Source organism: Arvicola amphibius, chromosome 12 (assembly GCF_903992535.2).
Source record: "Arvicola amphibius chromosome 12, mArvAmp1.2, whole genome shotgun sequence".
In the NCBI taxonomy this organism is placed as follows: domain Eukaryota; kingdom Metazoa; phylum Chordata; class Mammalia; order Rodentia; family Cricetidae; genus Arvicola; species Arvicola amphibius.
The window spans coordinates 147,181,199-147,208,600 of NC_052058.2; the positions used below are offsets into that span (position 1 = coordinate 147,181,199).

Here is a 27,402-nt window from a genome sequence, read left to right on the forward strand (position 1 = left end):
TTAATCTTATATTTAATTTTTAAAATTTTAATTATTTCATTTGAAATAAGTTTAAACTATAAATCACAGTGATAATAACTTTTATTCATCAGTTTACGTATCATCTGCTTACCATTTACATTGTTTAAATTTTATATTTGGAACCATTTGAAAGTTAATAGTATCCCATTTGTTTACATATTTCAGTATATATTTCCTCATATCTAGGATATTCTCTTTCATAACCTAGTACAATGAACAAAAACAGGCATTACAACATCGATGCAATGTGAGGTAATATAAGTCTGTATCTGTAGTAGGAAGCTGCTTGTTTGTTTCCCGGCCACCCAGACTTCTGATGACCATACAGAAAATATATCAATTAAATCACTGCTTGTCCTAGCAAGCTCTTACATTTTAAATTAACACATTTCTATTATTTTATATTTTTTCACAAGGCTCATGGCCTACTGGCAAGGTTCCACCTAGCTGCTTGCGTCTTTCTCCTCTGGCGGCTCCATGGAATGTGACTAACTCTGCCTTCTTTCTCCCAGCATTCAGTTTAGTTTTCTCTGCCTAGCTAAGTTCTGCCCTACTATAGGCCAAAGCAGTTTCATTATTCATTAATGGTAATAACAGAGGGAATCCCACATCATATATCTAAGTTTCCTTGACTATCCCAGAGTTTTCTTAGCTCTCTCCTCCCAGCTCTGGATTTCCAACGGTGTTACAATGTAGTTATATCTCAGTTTCTTAATCATGAAAAAGTACTTTTTTCATATTGATATTTATAAAAAAGCATAAGTCATGTGTTGTAGCAGTTAGGGTTTTGGTGATGTTTTTCTTGTGATTTTGTAGTACTATATAACAATGCTCTTTTGGTAACTTTCTTCTTTTTGTTGTTGTTTTGAGGTAACATCTCACTGTGTAGACCAGGCTTGCCTGGAATTCAGGGATATGTGTTTGCCTCTGACTCTTCAGTACTAGGATTAAAGGTGTGTGCCACCATTTCCAGCTTGCTTTATTCATTCATGTCTAATTATTGGAGAATTAACTTTGGTTTCTTGATTAAGATAGTGAATTTATCTATTCCAGTGAATTGAAGCCTCATAAGATGGTATAAGAAGTTGCTCATTTTTTTCATCTAATGTTGTCTCTGGTTTGGAAGCACCTTTTGCATATCAGGGCACCTTTTCCAAATTGGGGCACCTTTTTCTCTGTCAGCTATACCTTCAAATTCTTGTTTGAATGTAAACTGTCTGCCACAGGTTCATGTGTTTGAACATATGATTCCAGCGGGTGGTCTGTTTGGGTGTTCTGTTTTGAGAAACTGTGGAACCTTTATAGGGTGTAACTTAGCTGGAGGAAGTAGGTCACTGGAAAGCAGGTCGTAAGGGTCTAGCCTCACATATAGGCCCCAGTGTGTCCATGACATAGTCTGTTGAGATGAGCAAGCTTTCCCATGCTCCCACTGCTGTGGAGTTACTTGCTGCATGCCTTGTCAGTCACAATGAACTTTGCCTCCCTAAACTTTGAGCCAGAATAAATCCTTCTGCCCTCAAGTTGCTTCTTTTCAGGTGTTTGGTCACAGCAATAAAAAGAAAACAAGCGCTGATATCAATAGAGAGCTCATTGTAAATAACACATTACTTGAGGTTTGAACAAAACGTTATCTTTATCTTTGTATACCAGATTCTTTTTTTCTTAATTTTTATGTGTGTGAGTGTTTTGCGTGCAAATAAGGATGTACAGCATGCGCATATCTGGTGTTCACAGAAGCCAGAAGAAGGTGCCAGATTTCCTTACATTAGAGTCACAGATAGTTGTGAGTCACCTCACGGGTGCTAGGACCCAAACATCCACTGGAAGAGCAGCACATGGTCTTATCTGCTGAGCTCTCTCTCCAGCTTCTTGCATCTGGTTCTTAACAAATGTTGTTCCCAACTGAGCCGTAACAAACCATACCTAACATGGATGCAGTAGTGAGTGGTTGTAGAGTAAGTAAAAACAGTTCAGATTAAATTATAAAAATTATGAAATTTGCATTGTTTAGATTGAACAACTGCTTCCTTTGAGTTGTGTGTGTGTGTGTGTGTGTGTGTGTGTGTGTGTAGGCCTGACTGGCCTGAAACTCCCTTTATAGATCAGACAGGCTTTGAGCTGAGAGATTCCCTTGCTTCCCCTCAAGTGCTGGGATTAAAGGTGTGCACCACCATGCCCAGCAATTGCTAGTGTTTTATGAGCACAGTGCATGTGCACTTTGGTCTTCATGCTATAAAGAATAAAAGTATGGCCTTACTGGGACAGTAAGGAGTAAGAGATGCTGTCAGACAGTCAAAGGAAAGCCAAGTGCATAAAAGAAAGGTTGGTGGTGTTTAATAAAACAGCTAGGCCTTACTATGTGCTCCACAACTAAGTACTACTTGATTTAACAACTTATCACTAGTAACAGTAAACAAATCCTCCTCTAGACTAACAGCTAAAGGGGAAGCCAGGTTTTTGGTTGCTGAAAGAAGATGGAAAAGGTCTTTGTTGCCTCTTAGACCCAAGGTACAAGGAAGCAGTAGGTATAGGTGTCAAGAATTGGGAGACTTAGAATGAATTCTTTAGTTTATATATGGGGTGGTGGTGGAAAATGAATATGAATGTGAATATATCTTTACTACTTTACACCAAGTACATTCTTGCAGTTAGCTCTTCATGTGGGAATGGCTTTCGAGAAAGTCTAAGCCTGGGGAGTAATTTCATGAGCCATGGGAATTATTGTATTTTAGGGAGTGTTGAGTTTTGTCTTGAACAGACTCAGCAATAAAGAGACTGAAGGGATTGCTTATAGTCTCAACTTAGGACAGAGCTGATCAGGTGGCAGACTCTTCAGTCAGTGTGAAGGGAACAGGACTTGAGCTGATTTGACTTTAAGACAACATGCAAACAGAAGTTGTAGGGTTCGAATCTGAATGAATGGACTAAGAGAAATGTAGCAATTGGAAGACTGAAGGAGAGGAAGTGTTTGAATAGAGCACTGATGGACCAAACAGGTAAGGGTTAGGACATCGTGAACTGCAGAAATGTAGACTAGTTTGCCATCTTTATTTGAAATAAGTAGGAGACATGCTCTAATTAAATCGTATTTTGTAACTTTTGACATAGTTGAATAGCCATCTCAGTGAAGTAACCAGCCAGATGCTTCATCATTGTACTTAGAGCATCCTTAATAGGGTGATGAGTTTTAAGCCCTGAACAAGTGAGGTCAAGGCGCTAGAACATGGAGGTATTTCTTAGAATTCAGCTTCTGCATTTTTGGATACTTTGCATGTATTAGAATAATATTCTTTACTGGTTTCTGACGTGTTTCAGTGGACTTTGAGTCTACTGTGGTTAATGCTATTTTTAGCTGTAACTCTAGAGGAGACTGCTGTGCCAAACACTGTCCCAGATGGTTTATATTGGATGCTGGCAATTTGATAAAATGACCAGAAGAACACATTTAAGGGGGAAAAGTAGGGGTGTATTTCTCATATTCTTCTGTTGCAAATTGCCTTTTTATGGCTCTAAGACTGTTTGTTTACTTTTTGGCTGTGGAGCCAGTAGGAAAGTTTCCATCAAATACATCTACTTTTTGAGGAAACACAAAGGAGCTCCTCCAACAAAGCAAATACCTTTAAAAGTTCTTTAAAATATTTAATTTGATGATAAAGTCACACATGAGAGATAAATTTTTTTCCAAGACAGATTCCAAGGTAATAAATACATGGGTTACTAGTCATTATCTACCCTATGTTTAGGATAAGGCTCCTGTTTATTAGATTTTCAAGGGGAAGAGCCATTTCAATTGCAAAACAAATTTCCAGAACCCTGACAAATACAGTTTATTATGTTGTCCTTTCTCTCTTTTTCCCCTGGTACCAATATTTTTGTACGTAATAACTTCTAAGATGAGACAAAAACATCCTGAAATTGAAAAAAAAAAGTCTTATGAAGAAAAGAATAGCCAGTACTGGATGCCTTTCCTTATTTAAGTTCTGCAAAACAAAACCATATCTAGTGATTTTAGCTGTTTCTATTAGGCTAATCCACAGCTGTTATTGTCTGGTTTTCAAAGGAAAAGAAAACTATTTAAAATGACATCTTCAACAGGGGAAAGGTATTATGGCTTGCAGTTAATATGGATTTCCTAATATGCTCTTCATAATAAGCATGAGAGTGTGGTTAATATTTCTACTTCACATCCTGGCAAGTGTGAGTTAATAAAGATCCCTCAGCCACTGCAGTGGATTTGACCAGACCAGACCCATTGTGCGTTTGGATGTTGACAAAGAATGACTTAGGGCTACCACATTGGATTTTTCCCCCCACTTTGGACTTGTTTCCAGCCTGCTAGTATTTGCACTTTGGGCATTGGATTGAAGTGCTTGTTCATGATGATTAGAACAGATCTCAGTCCAAATGCCCTTAGGTTCATCATCTGATAGCACTAATGCAGGTACTGTGTTGAGATAGAGAGGAGCCTAAATCTTTGACCACTTTAAAAGTTATTCTTAAATGTAGTTTGCATAAATCAAAGTTGGGAAGAAACACAGAACTTAGGATACCTGTACTTAAGTGTTCTCAGTTGCTTCAGTAGGAAAGAGAACCAGTTTGTTAGTGGGCCCCTCCCCCTTACACACATGCACACTCCCATTCCAGGGAAATGTGTTTCCACAGCAGGGATGAAACAGTCTGTGACTCACTTTACAGGTAGGTTATATTTTGTTCCTACCATGGTAGAATGATCAGCATTCTGACTTCTTAAGTGGATTATCTATCTAAACAATACATTTCTGATAGGTCTGCTTCAACATTTCATTGGCTTTTTTTTTTTTACAAAAAAGATTTATTTATTTATTATGTATACAACATACCTTCCATGTATGCTTGCATGCCAGAAGAGGGTACCAGATCTCATTACAGATGAGATGGCTGTGAGCCACCATGTGGTTGCTGGGAATTGAACTCAGGACCTCTGGAAGAGCAGTCAGTGCTCTTAACCTCTGAGCCACTTCTCCAGTCCCTCACATTTTTTATGTCTTTTGGAATTTTTCACAGATTCTTTGTGTGGACAGGGATAATTAAGGCCACATCTGCTTTGCAGTGGGAGCAGTATAGGTCATGATACAAATAGAACTTATCAGATGCCATAGGTTTTTCTAATTTGCCTGTGTACGGACTATAGAAATTACAGCATAAATGCACACAGTATTTTGACATCAGCATTTGGGAGTTTAAAGATTCCTAGCTATGGGCGGTGCTATGCTGAGTTGGTAGAATGCCAGGTAATAAACGAGTTCCAAATATATTGTTTATTACTTGCTTTGGAATACCCCCCCCACACCACCACCACCAAACCGCTCAGATCTCAGGATGAATTTCCTAGCATTTGTCTTTGTGGTGCTCTGCCTTATCCTCCCTTCTGTGGAGCCCATCGTGCCTCTCTTCTGTGTGCTGTGCTCCACAGGCCACTACAGCTTCAGGTGCACTTCTATGTACACATAGAAGTTACACATTTCTTGAGGGCTGAGAGCAGTACTTGAAATTTGTTTTTATTGCTTTCAGTTTAACTTGTGTTTCTGTATCTCAGTGCCTTGCACACAGTAGGCACGGCGCTTTTGGTTAAATATTCTCAGGTAGAATCCGAGTCATCCTCAGGAAAGAGCTTTACCCCATGCGTGAATAAATACCAGATTTTCTGAAGAAGTTAGAAGATTTATGTCCTCAAAGGGAAGCTCAGTTAAGAGATGAAACTGAACAGGAAAACTTTGTGATCTGGAGCAAGTGACAGAGTGTTTTTTTGTTTTGACCTCTGTGGTGTGGTCTTTAGTGAGAACTTGGGACTGACAGTGCATAAATGGGAGTTTTAGCCAAACTTCTGTCCGTATCTGTTATTCACTTGGAGCTCTCTGTGTGCTTTCCTAGTCATCTTGTTCTACTCGTCTGACAAAGCAATGAATTAGGAATTGTTTTCTTATTTTATAGAAGAAGAAATTGGGGTAAGATTTATTATCTTAAAGTTAGCAGTGTTTGAAGACAGAAGTTTTTCATTGCTTCTTTGAGATTTGCTTTGTCATTTGAGATGAGACTATTAATGTTCTTTTTTTAATAAAAATTTTTTATTTATGTGTTTGTTTGATTGGATGTCAAGTGGGTACAGGTATCTAAAAAAGCCAGAAGAGGGCATCAGACTTCATAGACCTGGAGTTACAGGCAGATGTGAACTAGCCAGCATCCAGCATGGATGCTGGAATTGAACTCAGAGTGGTCTTGACCCCTGTTAATCTATCTCTCCAGTTTCCTTTTTCTCACTCTTAAAAAAAATTATTTACGTATATATTCATTCATTTGTCTATTTAATTTGTGTGTATGGGGGCATAAGTGCCACAGCATGTGGAAGTCAGAGGTCAACTTGCAGGGGTCAGTTCTCTCCCTTAACATGTGGACTGGTGGGATCCAGCTCAGGTCTTCAGGCTTGGGAGAAAAACACCCTTACTTGCTGACCCATCTCCCTGGCTCTGTTTACTCCTCTTTAAACCAAGAAAGAGCTGTTGGCTCTCGTATATCCATGGAGCCCTCCACAAAACTTTGTTTGGATTAACTGCTGACCCCATGTGATATACAGAGCATCTGGCAGCTGGGGTGGAATTCTCAGCTGTCTCTCTTTGTTTTGTCCACAGAAGGAAATGTGAGTTTTATCTTACTGCTCAGGCAATGGTACATTCCTTTTTTGGTTCATGGGACCCACCAATCTGGTTGTGGGCTCATTTCCGACTTTTTTTTTTTAAATCTTGCATTTGTTTGAAGATCAGGAATGAGTTTAACCTACTCTTAATGAACACAGAATTAGGAGGTACCTCTGGCATTCCAAAATTCTACTTTGAGGTTTTGCTGACATGGTCTAGTCCATCCTTGTTGTGTGTGTGAATTCAGGCAGCAAACCTTAAGAATTTAGGTCTGCTGTTGTTTATTTTTGCTCCATGAAGCCAGTTTTCCAGATCTCAATGACATTTACTATTTACTATTCTTGGCACATCTAAGGGTACGGTTATACATTATCTGTATCTTGCTCAGAATTAAAAGTGTTTTTACTTTTTGACTGGGAGAAAAAGAATGTTTGAAGACATGAGGCCCAGCCATAGTTTTTCTGCTTAGTATAGAGTTGGTAATACTGATTTTTTTTTCAGTTTGATGTATTTGTGCATATATATGCGGGAGGGAGTGGCAGAAAAGTATGTTGTTTATAGTTATAATCATATGTACCTCTGATTATTTAACACCTGCTAGTACTTACATAGTGTGCTGTGTTCTCTACTTTATTTTCTTGTAATCCTAATACCTTCACGAGATGACCACTCTGTGCAGGCAATGTCAGAACACCTGTGTTACTGCTAGCAAGGGACAGAGTTTTCCAACTCAAACCAGGTCTCCCCCGACCCCTGTGAAGTTAGCAATGCATATCTATTTTTACATTTTTGGGTACCTGACCAGATTTATGGAAACTTCTCTATTGTCTAGTGTGTGTAAGGGTAGCATAAAATTGGTGAACTAGCTTCATTGATGACTTTGGAGGAGAAGGAAGAGAATCAAGAATAATAAGTAACCCAGGATGATAGCAGGTAACTGAGAACTGAGTACAACAGCCAAGCCAGTATGCTGTCTTTCAGTCCACAGCAGCGTGATAACAGTGTAGCTAAGAATCTTGTTCCCAGGAAGAGGGGTACAAGAGTGAAGAAAACCTGATGCTACCTAATAGCTTTCAGCTCTTTCCTTGAAATTCTAAATGGAAATAATAATAATAATAATAATAATAATAATAATAATAATAATAATAAACTGTTTTCTGCATTTTAAGCAAATACCTGATCCTGTTTCAGAAGGGAGAATGTCTCTTTAAGTGTTGACCTAATTATTTGAGCAGTTGCACATAGTTATGAAACAGTCCTGAGAGAGGAGAAGTTGCTTTAAAAACAAACAAACAAACAAACAAACAAACCAGGAAATCTAGGTCCAGCACCTGCAGATAGTTTAGCAGTGCTTGTTTAACAAAAACAGACTGAGAAGTTGAGCGGTATACAGCAACAGAAAGAACTTGGAACAACTTTAAAAACTTCATTCTCTTCAGGGACAGGACACTTCATGTTGTACTTTGTTTCCATTTCATCTTAAGTCTCAGAATTCTTGCATTTGGGAGGAACTCTCTTCCACAGAGAAAGAAACATCAATTGGGCGCCATCTGCTGGTTTTGTCTTGCTAGAACAAAGAAGCGAAGCCTACAAATCTGCATTTGTTTCTGTCTTGCTGTTGCAGAATGACAAAGCTGGAAGACAGTAGGAGCAACTTCATTATTAGTAGTATTGGTTAATCTGAGTTCTGTTAACATTGAAGAGAGGAACACGTTTAACTGGAATGTACGTGAATATGTTAAAAGAAGATTGATAAGTGGGTTTAATTGGGCATCTGTCAAAAGAGAGACATCAAAAATTGTATATTTTCTACCAGTGAAATCAACCCTCGTCTGTATCTGCAGTGACCTAGTTAGTACTAAAATCAGTAAATTCCTCAGTTGGTTTCTGTTTATGTTGTTAAGGAAAGTTAAAGCTTTGCTTGCTAGTTGGTAGTGGGCTTTACCCAAGGCTCTTGGAATGTGTCTGAGCATTTTTCCTCTAAGAGTGGGTACAATAGATGGGATGATCTTGTTATAGTTTCTTATCATGAGTGTTTTTGAGTCTTGCTTCCTTTTAACCATCATTTTATGGACTTCAGCTGAACTCTTATCTTCAGAGTATTTCATTTTAGATTTCCTGATTTCTCATCCAGTTATCCCCATAATAGGCATTGGGGAGAGAGATTGTTTGCAGAATGGAGTTAAGAATTCTTTTATCCAGCCAACATTATTGAACACTTACAACAACTTCATACACTTTTGGGCTGATACAGCATTGAATAAAGCAAGTATGTCCGTAACTCAGATAAACATGCTGTCGTAGAATTCTGTACACCGATACACTGTATATTGTTAATGTATGAGTCATACGATAAGTGTTAGAGAAGAAAGTAAAGCAGAGCGAGACAGATAAGAGGTAGGATGGGAAGTTCTTGCTCATCCACACACACATTTGAAGGATAATGGTGTTAGTGTCATGATGAGCGTACCTAACCTTTACCAGCCATGTGTGGCAGATGATGTAGCCTTTCCCTGGCTCCCCTCTGTCTAGTGTACATCGGACTAGGAACTCTGGTCCTGGCTTGTGTGCTCCTGGTGCTCAAGCCACGGCATATTGCTCCATGACTGAACCGTGTCATTTTACCAGCGTAGTGACTTTGTGTGTGTCTCTTCACCTCCTCTGCGTGGATTTACCCTGTGTCTGTCTACTTAGTTCATACTTGTGCTCCCCCTTCTTTTAAAGACTCATGCTGTTTTACTTTATTTAATAAGTCTTTATATTCTGAAACTGGGTTATTTATTTCCTTTTCTTTCTCTTTTGTTAGCCTGTAGCTTCTGTTTGCGCATTTTCTGTTTGTCTGAGTCTCTCTTACTCATTCAGGAATGAATTTTTCATGTGTTTCTTGTTGGTTTTGGCCAAGAACAAGAACCAGTAAAATGTATATACAGTTTAGTATCCGTCCCTGCTAAGGAACACATAGCATGGTTTCATCTAAATAAAAACCATAAGCGTTTTTCTGGGACAATAGAGTTCTTCTTAGCATGATCACCTCATCATTGATCACCTCACACATCCCCCCAAAAGCTTTTTAGACAAGGAGTTTCCAGACTGACATGTGCCTACTACCTGCTTTTTGAAGCAGGGTCATGCTTTTATTTTTCTAGTTAGTTGTTTATAGAGAGAACATGAATGTGGAAGTTAGAGGCCAGTGTGGGAGTAGGTTCTCTTATTCCAACATGTAGACTCTGTGGATCACACAGAAGTCTGTGAGGAGATTGTGAGACTTGAGTGGTGGGGTTCTGACAAGGGCCTTTAAGATGTGCTATTTTGCCAGCCCTATTTGTAGAAGGAGCGGCGGGCTGCGTCCCGCCACGTGGCTAGCTTTACCCAAAATAATTACACGGAAACTGTATTCATTTAAATACTGCCTGGCCCGTTATCTGTAGCTTCTTATTGGTTGATTCTCATATCTTGCTTTAACCCACATTTAGTAATCTGTGTAGCACCACGAGGTGGATCGCTTACCAGGAGAGATCTTAACCTGCGTCCATCTCGGAGAGGAGAAGCATGACGACTCACTATGGTGACTGCCTGAAGCATCTCCCGACTGCCTGCTACCCAGCATTCTGTTCTGTTTACTCCGCCTACCTAATTTTCTGTTCTCTTAAAGGGCCAAGGCAGTTTTTTTTTATTAATAAAAGTAACACATAGACACTCCTCCATCACCTATTCTTGTTTTCTTATGTGTTGTTGTACATGTCTGCTTTTGAGCTATAAAAAAAGAGAACTGAGTAATTGTGACAGTGACTGTATATGTTCCACAAAGCTGAAAGTTTTTCCAAGTTCACAGGAAAAATTTCCCAACCACTACATTAGACCTGAGGTCAGCATATACATGGTAGAGACTGTTATGATCTTAGTTTGAAAGGCTGTTTACCTTCCTTCTTGGGCGTTAGGATTAAAACAGAAACTTGTGGTGTTGTATGGTACAAAAAATGGTTTACCTCTTTCTTGAGACCAACTTCCCTTTGGCATAGTTTAGAAAACTCCAGTCTTTTCTGAGTTGATATGAATTTTACTCAAAAGTTGATGAGAAGGGGGGCGGTGTTGTGGTTTAGAGTGCAAATTCTGTAACAGGGGTCACAGCCTTCTTCCTGGGGAGCTGGTGTCTGCTCCCCCTGAATCTCAGACCTCCACTGCTCCTGAGAGCAGGCAGGCATTGGCTATAAGGGGAGCGCTTACATTGTGGCTCTTTTAAGATTTGCCCAAGAAGTAGTAGCAAGATTGTGGGCCATGGTTTCTGGGAATAGAGATTTACCCACATGTCACTGACTGGGGGCTCCTTCTTTTGTGGCATTTTACTTTGTTTACTTGATACCTTCACAGATGGACTTGAGCAGGCTCTACTCAAAGCAGGTGGTGACACTGTTGTCTACCCTTGGGACCATTCTTGATGGCCTCCCGAGTGATCTTCCTCGTCTGTAATTTCTGTCCATAGTATTTTCCTCACACAGGAACTGTAATTGTTAGAAGACGTGAATTATGTTACTATGTTGCTTGCCCCTCCTCCTAGTGGTTTAAGAGCACACTCAGAACAAACAAATCCCCATGTGATGCCCTCCACAGTCCTGTTGCCTCCAGTCAGTGTGTGTCCTCACTGAGCTTTGTTCCTTCTTAATGCTGGCTTGCACTTGCCTTCTGTTTGCAGTGCTCTCTGACTCGATGCCGTCAGGTTTCAGCTTAAGTGTGACTTTTCAGAGGAACTTTCTGTCTCCATTTTTGTCACACGAAGTGTGACAATGTTTTTCACCCCTGCTTCATGCACATTTCAGCCTCCTCCTTGTATTAATCTTTTTCCCAAAGGAATTTTTCGTCTAAGGTTACTTTTTATGATCTGATTATTTCTGACTCCTAAAACAGTGGTTCTCAACCTTCCTAACACCGTGGCCCTTACTACAGTTCCTCACGTTGTGATGGCCCCCAACCATAAAATTATTTTGTTGCTAAGTCATAACTAATTTTGCTACTGCTATTAATCATAATGTAAATATTTGATATGCAGGATATCTGGTGTGTGACCCAAAAGGGGTCACGACTCAGAGGTTGAGAACTGCTGTCCTAAAGCATAAGATAAGACCCTTCTACCCTAGTTCTGAACAGTTCCTAATGTAACATGATTGCTTGGCAGTCATTACATATATGAGTTGGTTTTGTTGGCAAAGTGAACAAGTATTTCCACTCATCATCCACTCACTCTAGAGGCCACATTCAGCACAGTGGCAAATACTCTGCTCCTGAGGTGCTTCTTGGCGTTTAAGAAATAGTGCTTTCGAATGGAAGGAAGACTTTTGTGTTTGGACACATAAGTATTCCTTCTCTCCCTCCCATAACTTGTGTCCCATAATTATTAAATTTTGTATTACAGTGTTTGGGGTGAGTTTCAGTATAAAGAATGTCTCATGAAGATGTAAATGTAAGGGCAGTTAATATTTATTGGGGTTTGCCACTGTTACATGGCATTGTAAAAGTTCTGTCATAGCTAGTGTTTACAGCTTCTCAGATCCCACAGCTCTTTCCTGGACGACTGGATCTAGAGTCTAATTTCTTTCTCCTCCTCTCTTGTCACCTTTGTCAGTGAGTTGTTTCGAGAGGAATTTGAAATCAAGCAACAGAACTTTTGTTCTCTTGGACCCTTAGAGATGACTCTATGGGAAGCCTTTCTACTGTACTTTGCTCAGTCACATCATGATCTCCTTTCATTTCTGTTCTCCCTAATCTTGCTTTTCCTGCAGTACTTCTTATTCAGCTGGAGCTGTGTACAGCTTTATAAATCTTCTCCCTGAAGAAACTGAGCCTGAAAGGAGCAAGAATTCTTTTGTCTTTATAGCCTCATTTTCTGTCACAGTGCCTCCCCCATGTGTTCTCCAGTGTCTCGAATGAGAGGAAAGGACAGACTTCATGTACTTATTTTGTGTAGCATTTGAAGTTCCTTTTTTAAAATATGAAATATTTTAGGTTCAACTCAACAAACACTAAGGACATACTTGCTATAGGCCAGCCACTTTAAAGAATGCCAGCATAAGCTAGTACTTTCTGTCACTCAGATGTGTTGTGATGACATCTTTGGGGCTTGTGTGTCCACCTAAAATGATCTGCCTTGAGTCTGAGGCAGCATGGGGTATAGGCATTTCTACAGAAGCTCTCCTGGTTATAGTCTTCAGTGTAGCATGTGAGCATTCATCTTGTAGAAGAGCTGCTGTCATTTACTAAGGTGCATGTCTGTCACTGCTTCTGGAAGGAACTTGAGTCCTTTGCAAGAGCAATATGTGAGTATATAGCCAGCCACCAACCTCACTGTAGTAGTGTAGGGGTGTGCCACAACTGGCAAGAGTCTTTTTAACTTTATACAGACTAGCTTTACCTAATTAGTGCAGACTAACAATCATATCTTGTCTAGATTATATGATCTTCAAAAAGCCTTGTTGTTACCGACTACTAGTATTATTGATAACAGTTTATTAAAGAGAAATAGGAAGTATTTTAGGATGAACATCCCTGTTCAATTTAAACATCTCTTTTGGTATCTACTGAAAGTTTACTATTTTTATATATATATATATATATATATATATTATATTTATAAATTTCATAAGTATTATATATTATATATAATTTATATTTCTTCTATTTCTTCCATTGATATATTTCTTCTATTGATAATTACTTATTTATAAACAGCACTTTTATTTCCATCTGTGTTTTAGGCTTTATCCTTTAGGATCAGAATTATGGGAAGAATATAAACTTTGGAATTGTACTTGAGTTTTAATTTTGACCCTTTCTAGTTTTGTTCTCAGGCAAGTCATTAAAGTAAACATTCTCTGGGCCTTAGGGCTGGAGATATGATTCAGCAGTTCCGAGTTCTGACTGTTCTCGGAGAGGACCTATGTTTGGTTTCCAGCACCCACTTGGTGGCTCACAGTCACCTGTAACTCTTAAGTTTCAGGGAATCCAAAGCCCTTTTCTGACCTCTGTAGGCTCCTACACAAATACATGGTGCACATAATACCCCTAGGCCCACACATAAATAAATAGTACTTTGCTCATCACTAAACTGGGAATAAGAATGTCCTGTAGTACTACATTGCACATAGCTCAGCCCTGAACTACAGCAGACATTTAAAAAACAATAGTAGTAGGTGTTAGTTTATCTTGCCTTCTATACACTCAAACATTTACTGTTCAAGAAGCAAGTTTGGTGCTGAAAATACTGTATTGTATTATTCAGTTTACCAAGTGAGGGGCAGTTGTGTGAGAGTAATGACAAGCCGCGTGCTCCGAGTTCAGGGCCCAGTTTTAAGTGGGCTTCACAGAGCTGGCTGTTTAATTATGGAACACTGTATGCATCTACATTGGTAGAGCATTCTACATCCCCAGTCCTTTATATCTTTAGAATCTTTTGGGCATTGTGGGTTTTGTTTGTTTTGTTCCTTTCGTTTACAAATAATTTTAAAAGTGTTCAAATTATGTACAAACTTCATAATCAGTGCAATAAGTACCCGTCTGTCCTTTACTTAGGGTGGGTGGCACTTCTTTTTTTTTTTTATTTTATATGCATTGGTGTTTTGCCTGCATGTATATCTGTATTCAGGTGGCAGATCCCTTAGAACTGGAGTTACAGACAGTTGTGAGCTGCCATATGGGTGCCAGGAATTGAACACGGGTCCTCTGGAAGAGCAGTCAGTGCTCTTAACTACTGAGCCATCTCTCCAGCCCCGTTATTTGGTTTTCCAATAGTCCCAGATTTGTCTAGAAGGAGCCACTTTAATCTGGTCTTTATGTGTGTACTTAAGGCACGCCTTTCTAACTTTCTGAGTTCCTCCCCTTCCCACTCCTTATTCTCTCTCAAGAGAGAGTGTTCTGGACTCATCTAACAGACCCGACCCAGGCTAGCACCAACCATTTGAGGAGCCTTTGTTTCTTTTACTGGAGACTGGGATTTCTAATGACTACAGCTGCTCTGGCTTTGCTTGCTGTTACAGAGTGTTCCTCTGTTGTGAAATTGTCCAGTGACATTGAGCACAAGTTGCCTTGAGTTTATAAGGACTGCATTGTTGCCCATGGGGACGTTGTATCAGGCCATTGATCTTTGCTTGCTTTAGGAAATGATTTTGCAAAATGATAACAAGTGTGCTTAAAGCAGAGGAGCAAGCCTAGGTGTGTATGCACCCGTATGAAAAAGTAGCTCTCTCCCCATGTGTCCATGTCTCTGTGCATATGTGCATGTGAGTGCAGGTGCCTGCGGAAGCCGGAGGTGTGAGCTTGTCCCTGGCACTGGAGTTAGGTGTTGCTGTGAGCTCCCTGACATGAGTGCTGGAAATGGACCTCGGGTCTTCTTGCAAGAGCAGTCCATGCTCTTCACCTGTCTGTTGCCATTTTTCTGAAACATTTAAAGACAGGTTGTAGTCATTATGCTCTTTTATCTTAAATATTTCATCGTGTATTTGCTAAGAACAGGAGCAAGAATATTGGCTTATAATCACAGTATAATTAGAAAGTATCAGAAAATTGAACACTGGTACAGCATTAAATATGTAAAAATCTCATTCAAGATTTGCCTGTTGTCCTAATGTAGTGGCAATTTTAAAAGATCATTTAGTATTCAGTTCAGGACCATGCATTGTATATAACTTAGAAGTCTTTTTTAAGTAATATCTTCATTAATTCCTTGAGGATATTATATGACATTTTTATCATACTCGCACTCCTCCCCAACTCCTCTCAGATTCACCCCATCTACCCACCTAACTTTGTGTTCTATTTTTCTTTTTAACCAAAAATTGATTCCTTGATGGGTGGGGCACACCTTTAATCCCAGTATTCAGGGGACAGAGCTGGCAGATCTCTGAGTTAGAGGCCAGCCTGGTCTGCACAGTGAGTTTCAGGACAGCCAAAGCTACACAGAGAAACCCTGTCTCGAAAAAAAAAAAAAATTTCTCATACCATATATTTTGATGGTATTTTCCCATTCCCCTACGTCTCCTAGATCCTTCCCCTCTGCCTCCTTACCCACACACTTACGTTCTCTCTTTTAACCACCCCCCCCAAAAAAAACCAAGAAAACAACAAAAATCTGAGGAATGAAAACTCCCACAAAAATGAAAATAAAAGAAGGCCATCACTTCCTAAGCCTCTTCACAGTGCCGCCAACTGGAACCAAGTATTCAATATCTGAGACTGGGGGTGGGGACATCTCATTTGCATCACCACAGTGACAGACTGCTGGGCCAAAAGGTCTTTATTTCTGGAGCCTTTTACATTTCTTAACTAGGTAAGCTCCGTGTACAGCAGCAGTGCTGTTGAAATAGACTGTGGCAATGCATCGCTATAGGTCCCTTTTTTAAAAAAATAAAATAAGTCACTTAATTCTTGTAATAATCTTATGAGACAAGCAGAATTGCTTTCCTCCTTTATAGCTCAGGGTATAAAGTTAAAACAGGAAAAGTACTCCATCTTAACTGGGCCTGATGTGAAAATTCTTTACCCTCTGGTCCTTAGTTGATTGGAAACAAAGGATCTTGTGATGGTTAATGTTGGTTGTCAACTTGGTAAAAACTAGCATCACTTGGGAGGTGAGCCTCTAGTCTTACCTATGGGGATTATATTTAGTATATTAATTAGGGTGGCAGTACCAGCCCATTGTGGGTGGCACCGCTTCCCAATTTAAGAGGAGAAAGTAGACTGAGCTTTCTGTTTGATGGGGTATAACCTACTGCTTCAAGCTCCTGCCTCGTGACTTCTTTCCCATTATGGACTGTAACCTGGAACCGTGACCTAAATAAATCCACCCTTCTTTACATTGCGTTTATCAGAGTGTTTTATCACCAGCCCTGATATGTAGCATTTGCCAATTTTAGTAACATAATTTCTCCCTTAGTGATTGATTTCAAGCTGTCCTTCCCACCTCACTAGGGACAGAATTGTCAAGCAATGTATCCTGGGAAAAAATATGTCAATAGCACATACACTATTATATAGATTTTCTTCCATATGCACACCATAATATAAACCTCAAAACAATATAGTAAACTATAGACTTATTAATATAGACTTTTAATGTATGTTATTGTAGAATGAAGCGGCGGGGCTGCGTCCCGCCACCCGGCCGCCGGCCAGCTTTACCCGAAATAATTACACAGAAACTGTATTCTTTTAAACACTGCCTGGCCCATAGTTTCAGCCTCTTATTGGCTAATTCTCACATCTTCCTTTAACCCATATTTAGTAATTCGTGTAGCACCACGAGGTGTGGCTTACCAGGAGAGATCTTAACCTGCGTCCATCTCGGAGAGGAGAAGCATGGAGACTCACTATGGCGACTGCCTGAAGCGTCTCCCCAACTCTCCCAGAATTCTGTTCTGTCTATTCCGCCTACCTAATTTTCTGTTCTCTTAAAGGGCCAAGGCAGTTTTCTTTATTAATTAACCAATGAAAGTAACATAGACAAATAACTCTCCTCCATCATTTTATATTTGCTTTTAATCTATTTTACTTATTTGTAAGTTTAACTTTTAATAAAAGCTGTGCTTAGCGTTCCAGTCATAGAATTCCCAGAAATCTAACAGCTGGATCTCATGAGTCCATACAAGTTGGCCAGGATACTGATGTAGTTATCTTGCTGCTGAGCAGACCCACCTTCTAATATTGACCAGCATTACCAAAGACGTCAGTGATTTCTTCTCTTGTACCAGTTCCTTACCCCAGTTTCCTACTACATTTCCCCTGTATCACTGTTTACCATGTTCCCTGTTTCCCTCGTCATTTTTCTTTCATCTACTTCTATGGCAATAATTAATTATTTCTTATTCCTGAAATGCCTAGCTCTTTTCTATTACCCACTTTCCCCATATTCCTGCTTATTGAAGGAGGGTCCTGGATGACCAGTATCTTGTGAAATGAAGTCTTCTGGCGAGGTCTTATAGAGAGAAGGTATTTGGTCTGAAGAAAAGAAAACATATTCTTAGCATCCTGATGAGAAGTCAAAGTTAAAAACAATTTTTTTTCTCAATCATTAAGGTAATTTTTGCAATGCTACTAATATAGTCGATGTTCTCTGCAAGTAAGTTCAGGATGTGGGCAACTGAGACTCACCACCATTCAGAATCTTCCTTTATTTTTATAATCTTTTTTATTAAAAACCTATTTTTATGGACAATTAAGCAGTTACTCTGATTAACATTTTTAATCACTGTGTATTTATATTTGGGGATCATCTGTATAAGAATGCTTAATGTAGACTGCCTTTTTCATTAGTTATTATGTCAGCTATCAGCAAAACCAATTATGACCCTAAAAATAATCAAGCTCAAGGATATACTTCTGATTAATGAAGAAAGGGAAAATTTTCTCTTTCTAAGGACGGCACTATGTTTCTTGGGCTGGTGGTAGTGGAGACTGATAACATAGATGGAATCCTTTCCCCTCAGTGGGTAAGACTGAAATAATAGTTGAGACCATCTTGAACATTACCGTTGTTATGAAGCTCATCTGTGTAGTTAGCAGTGACAGACGTACTCTGCAGACATACTGTCTTTATTCTGTGTATTCTATGGGTTGGGCCTAGTTTTAAACAGCAGAGTAATTTATCAGGGCTTCTTTCATGGAAAGTAGAGATAAAACCCATCACCTGGATACAAATTCTTACTGAGATCTGCAACTCTTCTTCAACCCCACTTGCTTAATCTTTCAAAGTCATCTCCAGTTAATAGTAGGTGCTTAGTGAACAACCACAAATAGGAGTCACTTGCATCTGTGAAATGTGAAATTTGTTTGCTCTGCGACTATCAGAGGGAACCAGCTACTTCAGTGCCAAGTGCCTTTGGAATTTAGCATTTGAGTTGCCTTGAAGTATTTGAATAAAGCTTTGTTCCCTTCTCTTGGTTATAAGCTTATGTGACTTAGCTTTAAAAGAAGTATGAAAGCAATTCAGAACTTAGTTGTTTTTGTCTTGGGAGTGAGAAAAGAGGTTGGTATTGAAAACTTTGTTAAAAGGATGTTAGTTGCTTATTTCAACTTTCTCTTGCTGTCATTGAAAGGAAGCCCCAAACCTAACTACTATGGGCACAAACAGTACCTCGGCAAGAGACTGTGGATGCTCACATGGAGAGGATTCCTTGGTCAAGCAAAGGAGGATTCATTATTAGAGTTCCAGTTTAGAAATCTAAGTGAACAAATTTCAATTAGAAATCTAAGTAGACGTCCTCTCTTGTGAAGATGTAGGTGTAAGTGATCGTGACCGTAGTGTGCAAGTGTGTGCCTGAATGGGCACAGCTGGCTCCAGTGAAGCTTTGCTTGTGACATGGAAATTAACAAAGCAAGCAAGAGGCGGGGTGTGGCCCATGGGTCTTAGTTTCCAATATATGAAGAAAAGGATGGACTTTTGTGTTCTGTTTGTAGGCTCTGAGGGGCTCCTTTACTTAGAGAAAATGGACTGTTCTCATTGTGCCTCAGACACATACACTGGTTACTAAAGAATAGTGAACATTTCCAGAGAAAGATACATGCAGAAGACCAAAATACAGTTTGGAGTAGTGACCAAAGTTAGTAAGTCTTTTCCTGGCCTCGGTATCCCTTGTGATAGGGTGCTTTAGAGTGCTCCAGTTATAGTTATAGTGCTTCAGATAAGTTATGCCTTATTTAGAGTTATGGTTCATTCTGACTTAAATTGCATTTAGGGGACTTGAGCACTCAGAATAAAATAAAAGTGACATTTGTGCTCCAGGAAATACTTTGAACTAAGTCTCCAAAATCAATGTGCTATTAATATTTATTACACTTAATCTTTGCTTTGACCTCATGATTTTGGATTTTCAGTGATAGCAAAGTGCTGCCTTCTCTTTTACTTACTCTGAGCTTAATAATGTGACCACAGGGTGGCGTGGTTGCCTTACATACCTCAATGTTGATAAAATGAAAGAGAAAAAATATAAATTAAATGATAACTTCCCCCCAATTTTAGTGTTAAAATGGCCAGGTTTTCACTAAGTTATTGTTTACATAATTCATTACTAAGATTTGCAGGATATTAAATCCTAGTACCCCAAACTTTCATGTTTTAAAGTTTTTTGTTAGTTTATGGTTATAGCACAAATTATGTTTATAATTGAGAAGAATGGTAATTAGGGCTGTATTTCACGGGGTATATTTAAGTATGTGCCTCATTTTATTAAAAACATCAAATATAAAAACTGATAGAAGAGTATTTGGAACTGGTAGACAAAGATGTTTTTCATCATAAATAATGGCAAAGGTGTGTGCAGAGTTTCTGGCATGATAGCTACCTATTGTAAAGACTTAGTGGAAGGATGACTAAAGGAAAACAGGGATCTCAGGTGGTTAGGAGGCACAGATTGTTCAAAAAGTGATTTTATCTTAATTGATGGAGAGTTCACTCTATCCCATGAGTTTTCATATATCAGCTCTAAAGACAGAAGGGTTGCTTCCATTTATACAGTCAAGGAAATTTAAGTTTAATGAACCTAGGTAAATCTTTGTAGGTGGAATTTGAAGGAACACTGCCGTTTCTAGGCATATCTAGATGCCGTCACCTTTGTTGAGGAACAGATAGACTTGGTAGTAATTCATGAGATGTGAAATTTAGCAGGTTCCCAGGAACCGCACTAATGCAGACTTGTGAACTCTTTTCCATTCCTAGGGCGATTGTGTTGTTACAATACTGCTTGCTGAAGAGGACAAAGTTGAAGATGATGCTATTTTTTACTTGATATTTTCTGGTTCTACCCTCTATCACTGCACAAGTACGCGGAAGGTCAGTTCTGATACATTGGAAACAATTACTCCTGGTAAGTATCTGAGTGAAATTTTTTCTAGCTTCTAGTAGGTATTTGTTAGTTTGCTTTTATTTTGAGGCAAGGGCTAGCTGTGAATAGCCAAGAATGGCCGAGAAACTCTGTGTCCTGCCTCAGTCTCCTGAGTGCTGGGATTACAGGCCTATACCAGTATACTGGGCTTCTTTAATAGTAGTTGAACACAAAGCCCCCCCCCATAGAGTATTAGAGGGAGCAAACCAGAGTACTAACAGCTGTTGAGCTTTAAGTAAATTGATAATGCTTTTATGTGTTCCATACATGCCTGAACCTAACTAGAAGTAAAGGAAATAAAGTGATGTTATAAATTGAGCAATAACAGGATCAGCAAAAACAAAAACCAATTTATTGAGAGTTGGAGAAAATTGGTATGTGGAAGGTATACATTCTCATGATGATACTTCAGATTTCATTCTGAATTTCATGGTGACCAAACAGCACAAGGTAAAACCTAATTAATAATGCACCCCTCATGTCTGGGCTGCAGAAACTACAGTGTCTTTTTCATGAAGTCAATTACACAGATTTAGAGACCATAGGACATCATGCAGTGCAGGGTTACTTACAGTTGTATTCAAAAATTTAAAAATCAGTTACAAGTCATCAGGGCAGTGCTGTTGGATGATAACGTAGCAGTTTTCTCTTTGCCTGCCCAACATCTGAAGATACATTGATTTGTGTTTGGGGCTAGGTTTTTTCCTTAGTCTTCCTTTAAAATTAACAGTTGGGCTAGTTTTCACCAGAATTCAGAAGAGCGCACTTTGAAGAATACTCCAAATAATGTTGATAGCTTCATTATTTCTTGATAGAGAATAAGATGGAGTGACTCACGTGCCAGCATGCTCTAGGGGGTCCCCTGTTGGTAGCCATGGTGTTAAAGTTATTACTTTATTGATCACTTTGAATATATTGAATCTTACTGTGCCAAATAAGTTTGCCAGTTTCTTTTTCTGTGCCATTTCCTATAAAGTGACTTCATGTCCAGTACTTACAAAATTGTGAGAACGGCAGTTGCAGGTTGTAACTGTAATGGTTGTAACTAGCAGTTTTAGGTCACAACTGTAGCAGTTTTAGGTCGCAACTGTAGCAGTTTTAGGTTGTAACTGTGGCTGTTTTAGGTTGCAACTGTAGCAGTAGTAATTGTAGCAATTGTAACTGTAGCAGTTGTAATTGTTGCAGTTACAGGATGTAACTGTAGCGTTTGTAACTAGCAGTTTTAGGTCACAACTGTAGCAGTTTTAGGTTGTAACTGTAGTAATTGTAACTGTAGCAGCTGTAATTGTCTCAGCTGCAGGTTGTTTTCCTATCACCTACCTTTGAGATTTATAGAGATTCCAGGTAGTTCTTAGGAATGTATTTCCCAAATATAAAGAGGTGGCTAGGAGAGATAATGAGCTCTTTTCTAAAGAATATTAGGCATCCTCGTTTGTTACTCAGCCCTCCAGCCATCTTGTTTTCTGTGATATGTATCATGTCAGAAAGGCTGATCTAAAACTTAAGGTGCCATGCAGCATTTCAGCTGCTTAGCTCATTGTGTATTGGTTAAGGGAGAAGGGTTCTCTAACCTGGAATCAGTCTCTGGGCAGACTTACTAAGAAGTGAGATGGGTTTTATGGCTTAATTTCTTCCTAATTACAATTTATATTAAAATTCTCCTATTCCTCTCCTCTTCCTCCTCTCCCCCTCCCTCTCTCTTCCTCCCCTCCTCCCTCTCTCTTCCTCCCCTCCTCCCTCTCTCTTCCTCCCCTCCTTTCTGTCTGTCTGTCTCTCTCTCTCTCTCTCTCTCTCTCTCTCTCTCTCTCTCTCTCTCTCTGTGTGTGTGTGTGTGTGTGTGTGTGTGTGTGTGTGTGTGTGTGTTCCAGGAATGCCCCAGCTCCACCATCAGTGGGTGTCCATTTGTGTTACTGATTCTGAACACTGTTGCCCTAGTGATCTGATCTGATCTAACCAGAATCAGCATTGCACTGTGCTACTAGTTTCGTCATTCTTGATCCATTCGTTCATTTGTAACACAGAACACAGAATTGCCGTTTCTATTTATCAGCTTTTTCCTTACCTAAATCTTCTATTCTCTATGATGCTTACTGATTCACTCTTCTTCTCCTCCTCAATAACCCCATTCTTTCTCCACCCCCTAAATTCATTAAGATTTCTGATAGGAAGTGCCTGATTACAGCAGAATTCTGAAAGCTCCTCGTGGACCCAGGGGAGGCTAGTGAAGATGATGGCGTCACTTTAGCTTGTGAGGCTTTAGTGTAGCTAGAAAATACTCGGGTATGAGAAACTGAATCCCTCTGTTTTGGTCATCATGTTTGAGACATTTGTTTACTTGTCTCTTTGAGAGTCTGTCATTTGGATTAATTCAACATACTGTAGTGGAGGGGTAGAGGTAGATATTCAAGACCACGGGGTGGGCGCAGGACCCGAACAACTGTAAATATCTTGTTTGTATCTTGGGATTGGCTTTTTAACCGAGGATCAAACTGACTTGAGTCTGCTCTTGTGGTCATCTTAGACCTGTGTTTTCCCTTCTTCAGTATGCTTTTTCTAGAAAAGAAACACTGCAGTGCCTTTGGACATTTATCTGTTCACTTAGCTTCTCGTGCACTCGTGCACTCTGTTTTGCCCATTTCCTTTTTATTTCAGCTTCGTGAGGCACGGATTCTGTTTTCACTGGTGTAAGCTGAATCAGCTTTTCTAGTAATCCCTACTGCCTAATGGGCATTGTTGCTCTGGTTCTCAGAAGGGACTGCATTCTAGAAAGGTGCACATGTTATCCTCCCTTCCCCTTTCCCTCTTCTTTGTGGAAATGCAAAAGGAGTTTCTGGTTTCTTGAGCGCAGTTCTTAGCCTGTCACTGTAGTCTCTGTTCTCTTTCCAGTGGTGACTTTGATGGTTTCAGTGCGTCAGTCAGTGGTAATGATAGCCTCCGATTTCCTGTCTGCTGAGGGCCAGTGTCAGGTTAATCAAGATTCTTGATGGAAAATCTGCACAGCGCTTTGCACGTTGCTGTTACTGCATAAATATTCACTGTCTTTTTTTGGCAGCAGGTGTTCCTGATAGGAATTTCTCTGCCCTTTCTACTTATTCGAGGACTAGCTCTGCCATTTCCAGTCATCTGAGCTCTAAGAAGAAAAAGCTTTGTGCCTTGTTCTTCCTTTTAATGTCATGATTTATTCATATAACTGGCTTTGGTTTTTCTCTGTATGATTCATTGTCTGTGTTTAGTTACATTTTAGCTTTTACTAAAACCAGATGATTGATTGACCTTCAAAAAGCAGCTATATTTTGATGTTAGTCTGTAACCTTTTATCAAATATTTTCTGCAAATAGGTTAGGAATGAGACATTGCTAAATTATCTTAGAGAAAAAAATTTACATAACTGTAATACAGTTATAACCATTCTACGTTTCTAATTCTGTCTTGCTATGCAAGTCTGAAAATCTGATTTTGATCTGTGGAATCCAGATTGGAAGGAGAAACTTGGGTTCCAAACATTGTCATTTGACCTCCATCTGCATCCCGTTGTACTTGCCCCCTTTCCTCCAATAATAATAAACTAAACAAAAATTTAAAGCAATTTTTAAGATGACTGGTTGAAGAATATAATTTCAATTTTACTGAACTATCTATCTCAAAGGTATTTTTAGGATTATACAATACTATTTGAGGAGGGTTACTTTGTAGTCAGTTTAGACAAAGCAAATAATGCTTTTATCATTTAAAAGTGGAATGGAAGGCAGGCGGTGGTGGTGCACACCTTTAATCCCAGCACTCAGGAGGCAAAGGCAGGTGGATCTTTGTGAGTTTGAGGCCAGCCTGGCCTACAAGAGTGAGTTCCAGGACAGGCTGACTCCCAAGATACAGAGAAACCCTGTCTCAAAAAAATAAACAAATAAGTAAATAAAAGGAATGGAGATTTCTGTACACTGTGTTGTGAAAGGCTTTGGTGTACGCTACAAATTTACTTTTAGAATCCATGGCAAGGTTTTAGTTTGGCAGTCAAATTACAAACCTTCAGTGATGTCAAACTAGACTCAACACTTAAGTATTTTTCTTTTGTTTCATACTTACCAGGAATAGTTGACCATGTAAGGTAGTTTCGTTGTGTTTACAATTCCCTTTAGTGAATGAGTACCAAAAGCTTAGATCTTACAAAGTAGTCCTGTGCGTGTAGTGCAGTATTTTTTTATTTATTCCTTGTGAACCAACATACTCTTTAGCAGCAGGGGTTTATTATCAAATTAAGAAGTATTTTTTAAAAGTTATGAGTATTTAATTTGCATAATCAAAAACTTCTAAGAACCTCCTTACTAACAGTTATCAGTTACTATTTTTAGCCGAGCACTGTAAGACTGGGTAATCTAGCTGTAAGACTGTTTCTCGAAAGCTTTGAGCTCATCCGTTCTGTAAAAACCAATTAATACGGTGCATATAATTGTTATACTGGAAAAACAAACCAAGAAGTAGTTGAAGAAAGGAAAAAATACCCACATCTGTTGTTCATTGTCCTCATGACAATGTGGTAAAAACTATTTATTTTATCCCCGTGGACCTGTGAACACAGCACTGTAATCACAAGGAATGTATTACAACAGAAATGGTGTAATTTGAGAGTAGAAATTGGATTTGGGGTGTGTGTGCGTCAGAAATTCTTATTTACATATAAAGTACATACACACATGGCATAGAAATGAAATTCAGATTTTTTTTTTTGTCATGCAGGTTGAATAGGAAATGCTAAGAAGGCTTCTTCTGGAGTAATGATAATAGGAAGAAGGATTGAGAAGCACTAGCTTAAAGGTTTTGTCTGGAATACAGGAAGTCACGATTTTAGATTTTGGTAGCCTGCCCTTTTTCACAATGCACATGATGGGGTTCTGGGCTTTGCTGTTGTGTTGTTTAATTATTCCTGTACATACAGAGACATTCTGTAAATACACCAAATCTTTGCACCTGCCATTATTTGGCCAAGATCTGGTAGCATGATAGTGTGTGTTTCTTCATGTAATCCTCTCCTGCAGGGAGGGGCAGTCTACAGACGGAGCATTTCAGTTGCTGTTCCACAGCCACTCCTAAGGAAGATCACACCAGGTTCTTAAGCACTTCTGTGATAAACTAAGTAGTAAAGCCAGTTTATTTCCCACTGCTGACTATTGTAGTCTACCCTTTCTGTGTGGGATTGGCCTGGGCTGGTTCAGCCAGTGCTTTTAGGGTCCTTTTTAGATCGCTGATAAAAACAAAGACCCAATTGTTTTAGTCTCAGAAGAGATGGCCCGGATGGGATGTGTTCCATTTTTAGCTTAACAGGAAATGAAGTAATTTTTTGGGTCATACTTTAGCACTTTTGTTTATCTGTAGCAGTTTTTTTGTTTCCATGGGTACAGATGTTTTAGACATTGATACAAAGCTTGCAGGGAAGACGCCTGCAGGAAAGCTCTCTCTCAACCCCAGGCCCACATACTTCTGACCCACAGGGCCTAGAATAGTTTGAGAGAACTATTAACCTTAGGTAACTTGTTTCTTACCTAGGTGCTTCTTGTATTATTTTAGTTTTTTATCCCTTTATTTTCTCATTTCTTTGGTGTCAAAGGCATCACTTTGTCTTATAGACTTATTGGCCTGTGTGCTGTCTAGTGAAATTCTTTGTCAAGTTTTTGGGATCTGTTTTTTCGGTATGCGACTTAAACAGCAGCAGTATTTTGAGAATAACCTCTGGTTTCTGCTGCCTGTTTGCCATGTGCTTTGTGTGTAGCCTTCTGATATTTCTAACAGTTTGTAAGGTTGGTGGTATTTTATGATTAGAAAAGCAGTCTTCAAGGCTGAGTGTTAGGATAACCACACCTGTCTGCAGTAGAAGTTGGCACTCAAATCTAGTGTGTCGACCAGTAGTATGTACTATAGTTTACTTGGTAGGTAACAGAGCCTTCTTCATACCTCATAATTTATCTTCTGTTTCTGTTGTAAACGAAATAGACTTTGTAGAAGGCTAAGGTGCTCTTAAAGTTAGGAATTTCTCCCCTTAACAGTTTCTGGAATTTTTTGTTTTGTTTTATTTTGGTTTGTTTGTTTGTTTGTTTTCCTTTCTGAATTCTATAGGATAGCTTCTTTTATAAACTGAGTAAAATTTCAGTGCTTTTCCTTTAAAAACCTCTGACTATGTTCCTCTCTTGTTACCAGGAAATTGAATGGAAACAAAAACGCCATGGAAACTAGCTGAAAAACTTGCTACTGTACTTCCCCATTGTATCAAATTAGATGAAATTTCCCATACTGCTTTGTAGTTTAGTGGTAGGTCTGTATGTCTCTTCACTTAATGTGTACAAAGGCAGACGTAAGACTAACAGTTCTCTCCAGACAGTCATTTGTCTGGAGTACGTTTCCAGTAGTAAGCTTTAGAAACTTACCTGTACTGATGCAGTTTTATTCCTAGATCTCTATCAGACCGCCTGTAGTTTTAAAATATGCTGACTCCTCTATCCCTCATGTTTTATTTGAAAAGATACAGGGTTTAAAAGCTAATCTTGAGCCTGATAGTGTAACTGCCAATCTTGAGTATTTTGACCACACACTAGGTGAGGCAGATATTTTGTTCTTTTTTTAGTTTTGTTTTATGTTTATGATTGTTTTGTCTGCATTTGTATATGTGTACGACTTGTGTGCCCATGGAGATGTCTTAGTTACTCCTTAATTGATATGACAGATCACCATGACCAAGGCCAACTTAGAGAAGAAAGACTTTATTTGGTACTTTTGATTTCAGAGACTGAGTCCATGATTATCATGGAGGGGAGTGTGGTAGTAGGCAGGTAGCATGGTGCTAAAACAGTAGCAAAGAGCTC

At 39.1% G+C, this 27,402-nt stretch overlaps 1 protein-coding gene across 10 annotated transcripts in view; it reads left to right on the forward strand.

Annotated features, from left to right (window-relative positions):
• Positions 1–27,402, forward strand: part of Akap13 (A-kinase anchoring protein 13) — a 270,998-nt gene that overhangs the window by 71,062 nt on the left and 172,534 nt on the right. For all 10 annotated transcript variants that reach the window (XM_038314009.1, XM_038314012.1, XM_038314015.1 and 7 more), the window contains exon 3: positions 20,389–20,536. In XM_038314009.1, the coding sequence (XP_038169937.1) occupies positions 20,389–20,536 (148 nt within the window). The remainder of the gene's footprint in view (positions 1–20,388; positions 20,537–27,402) is intronic.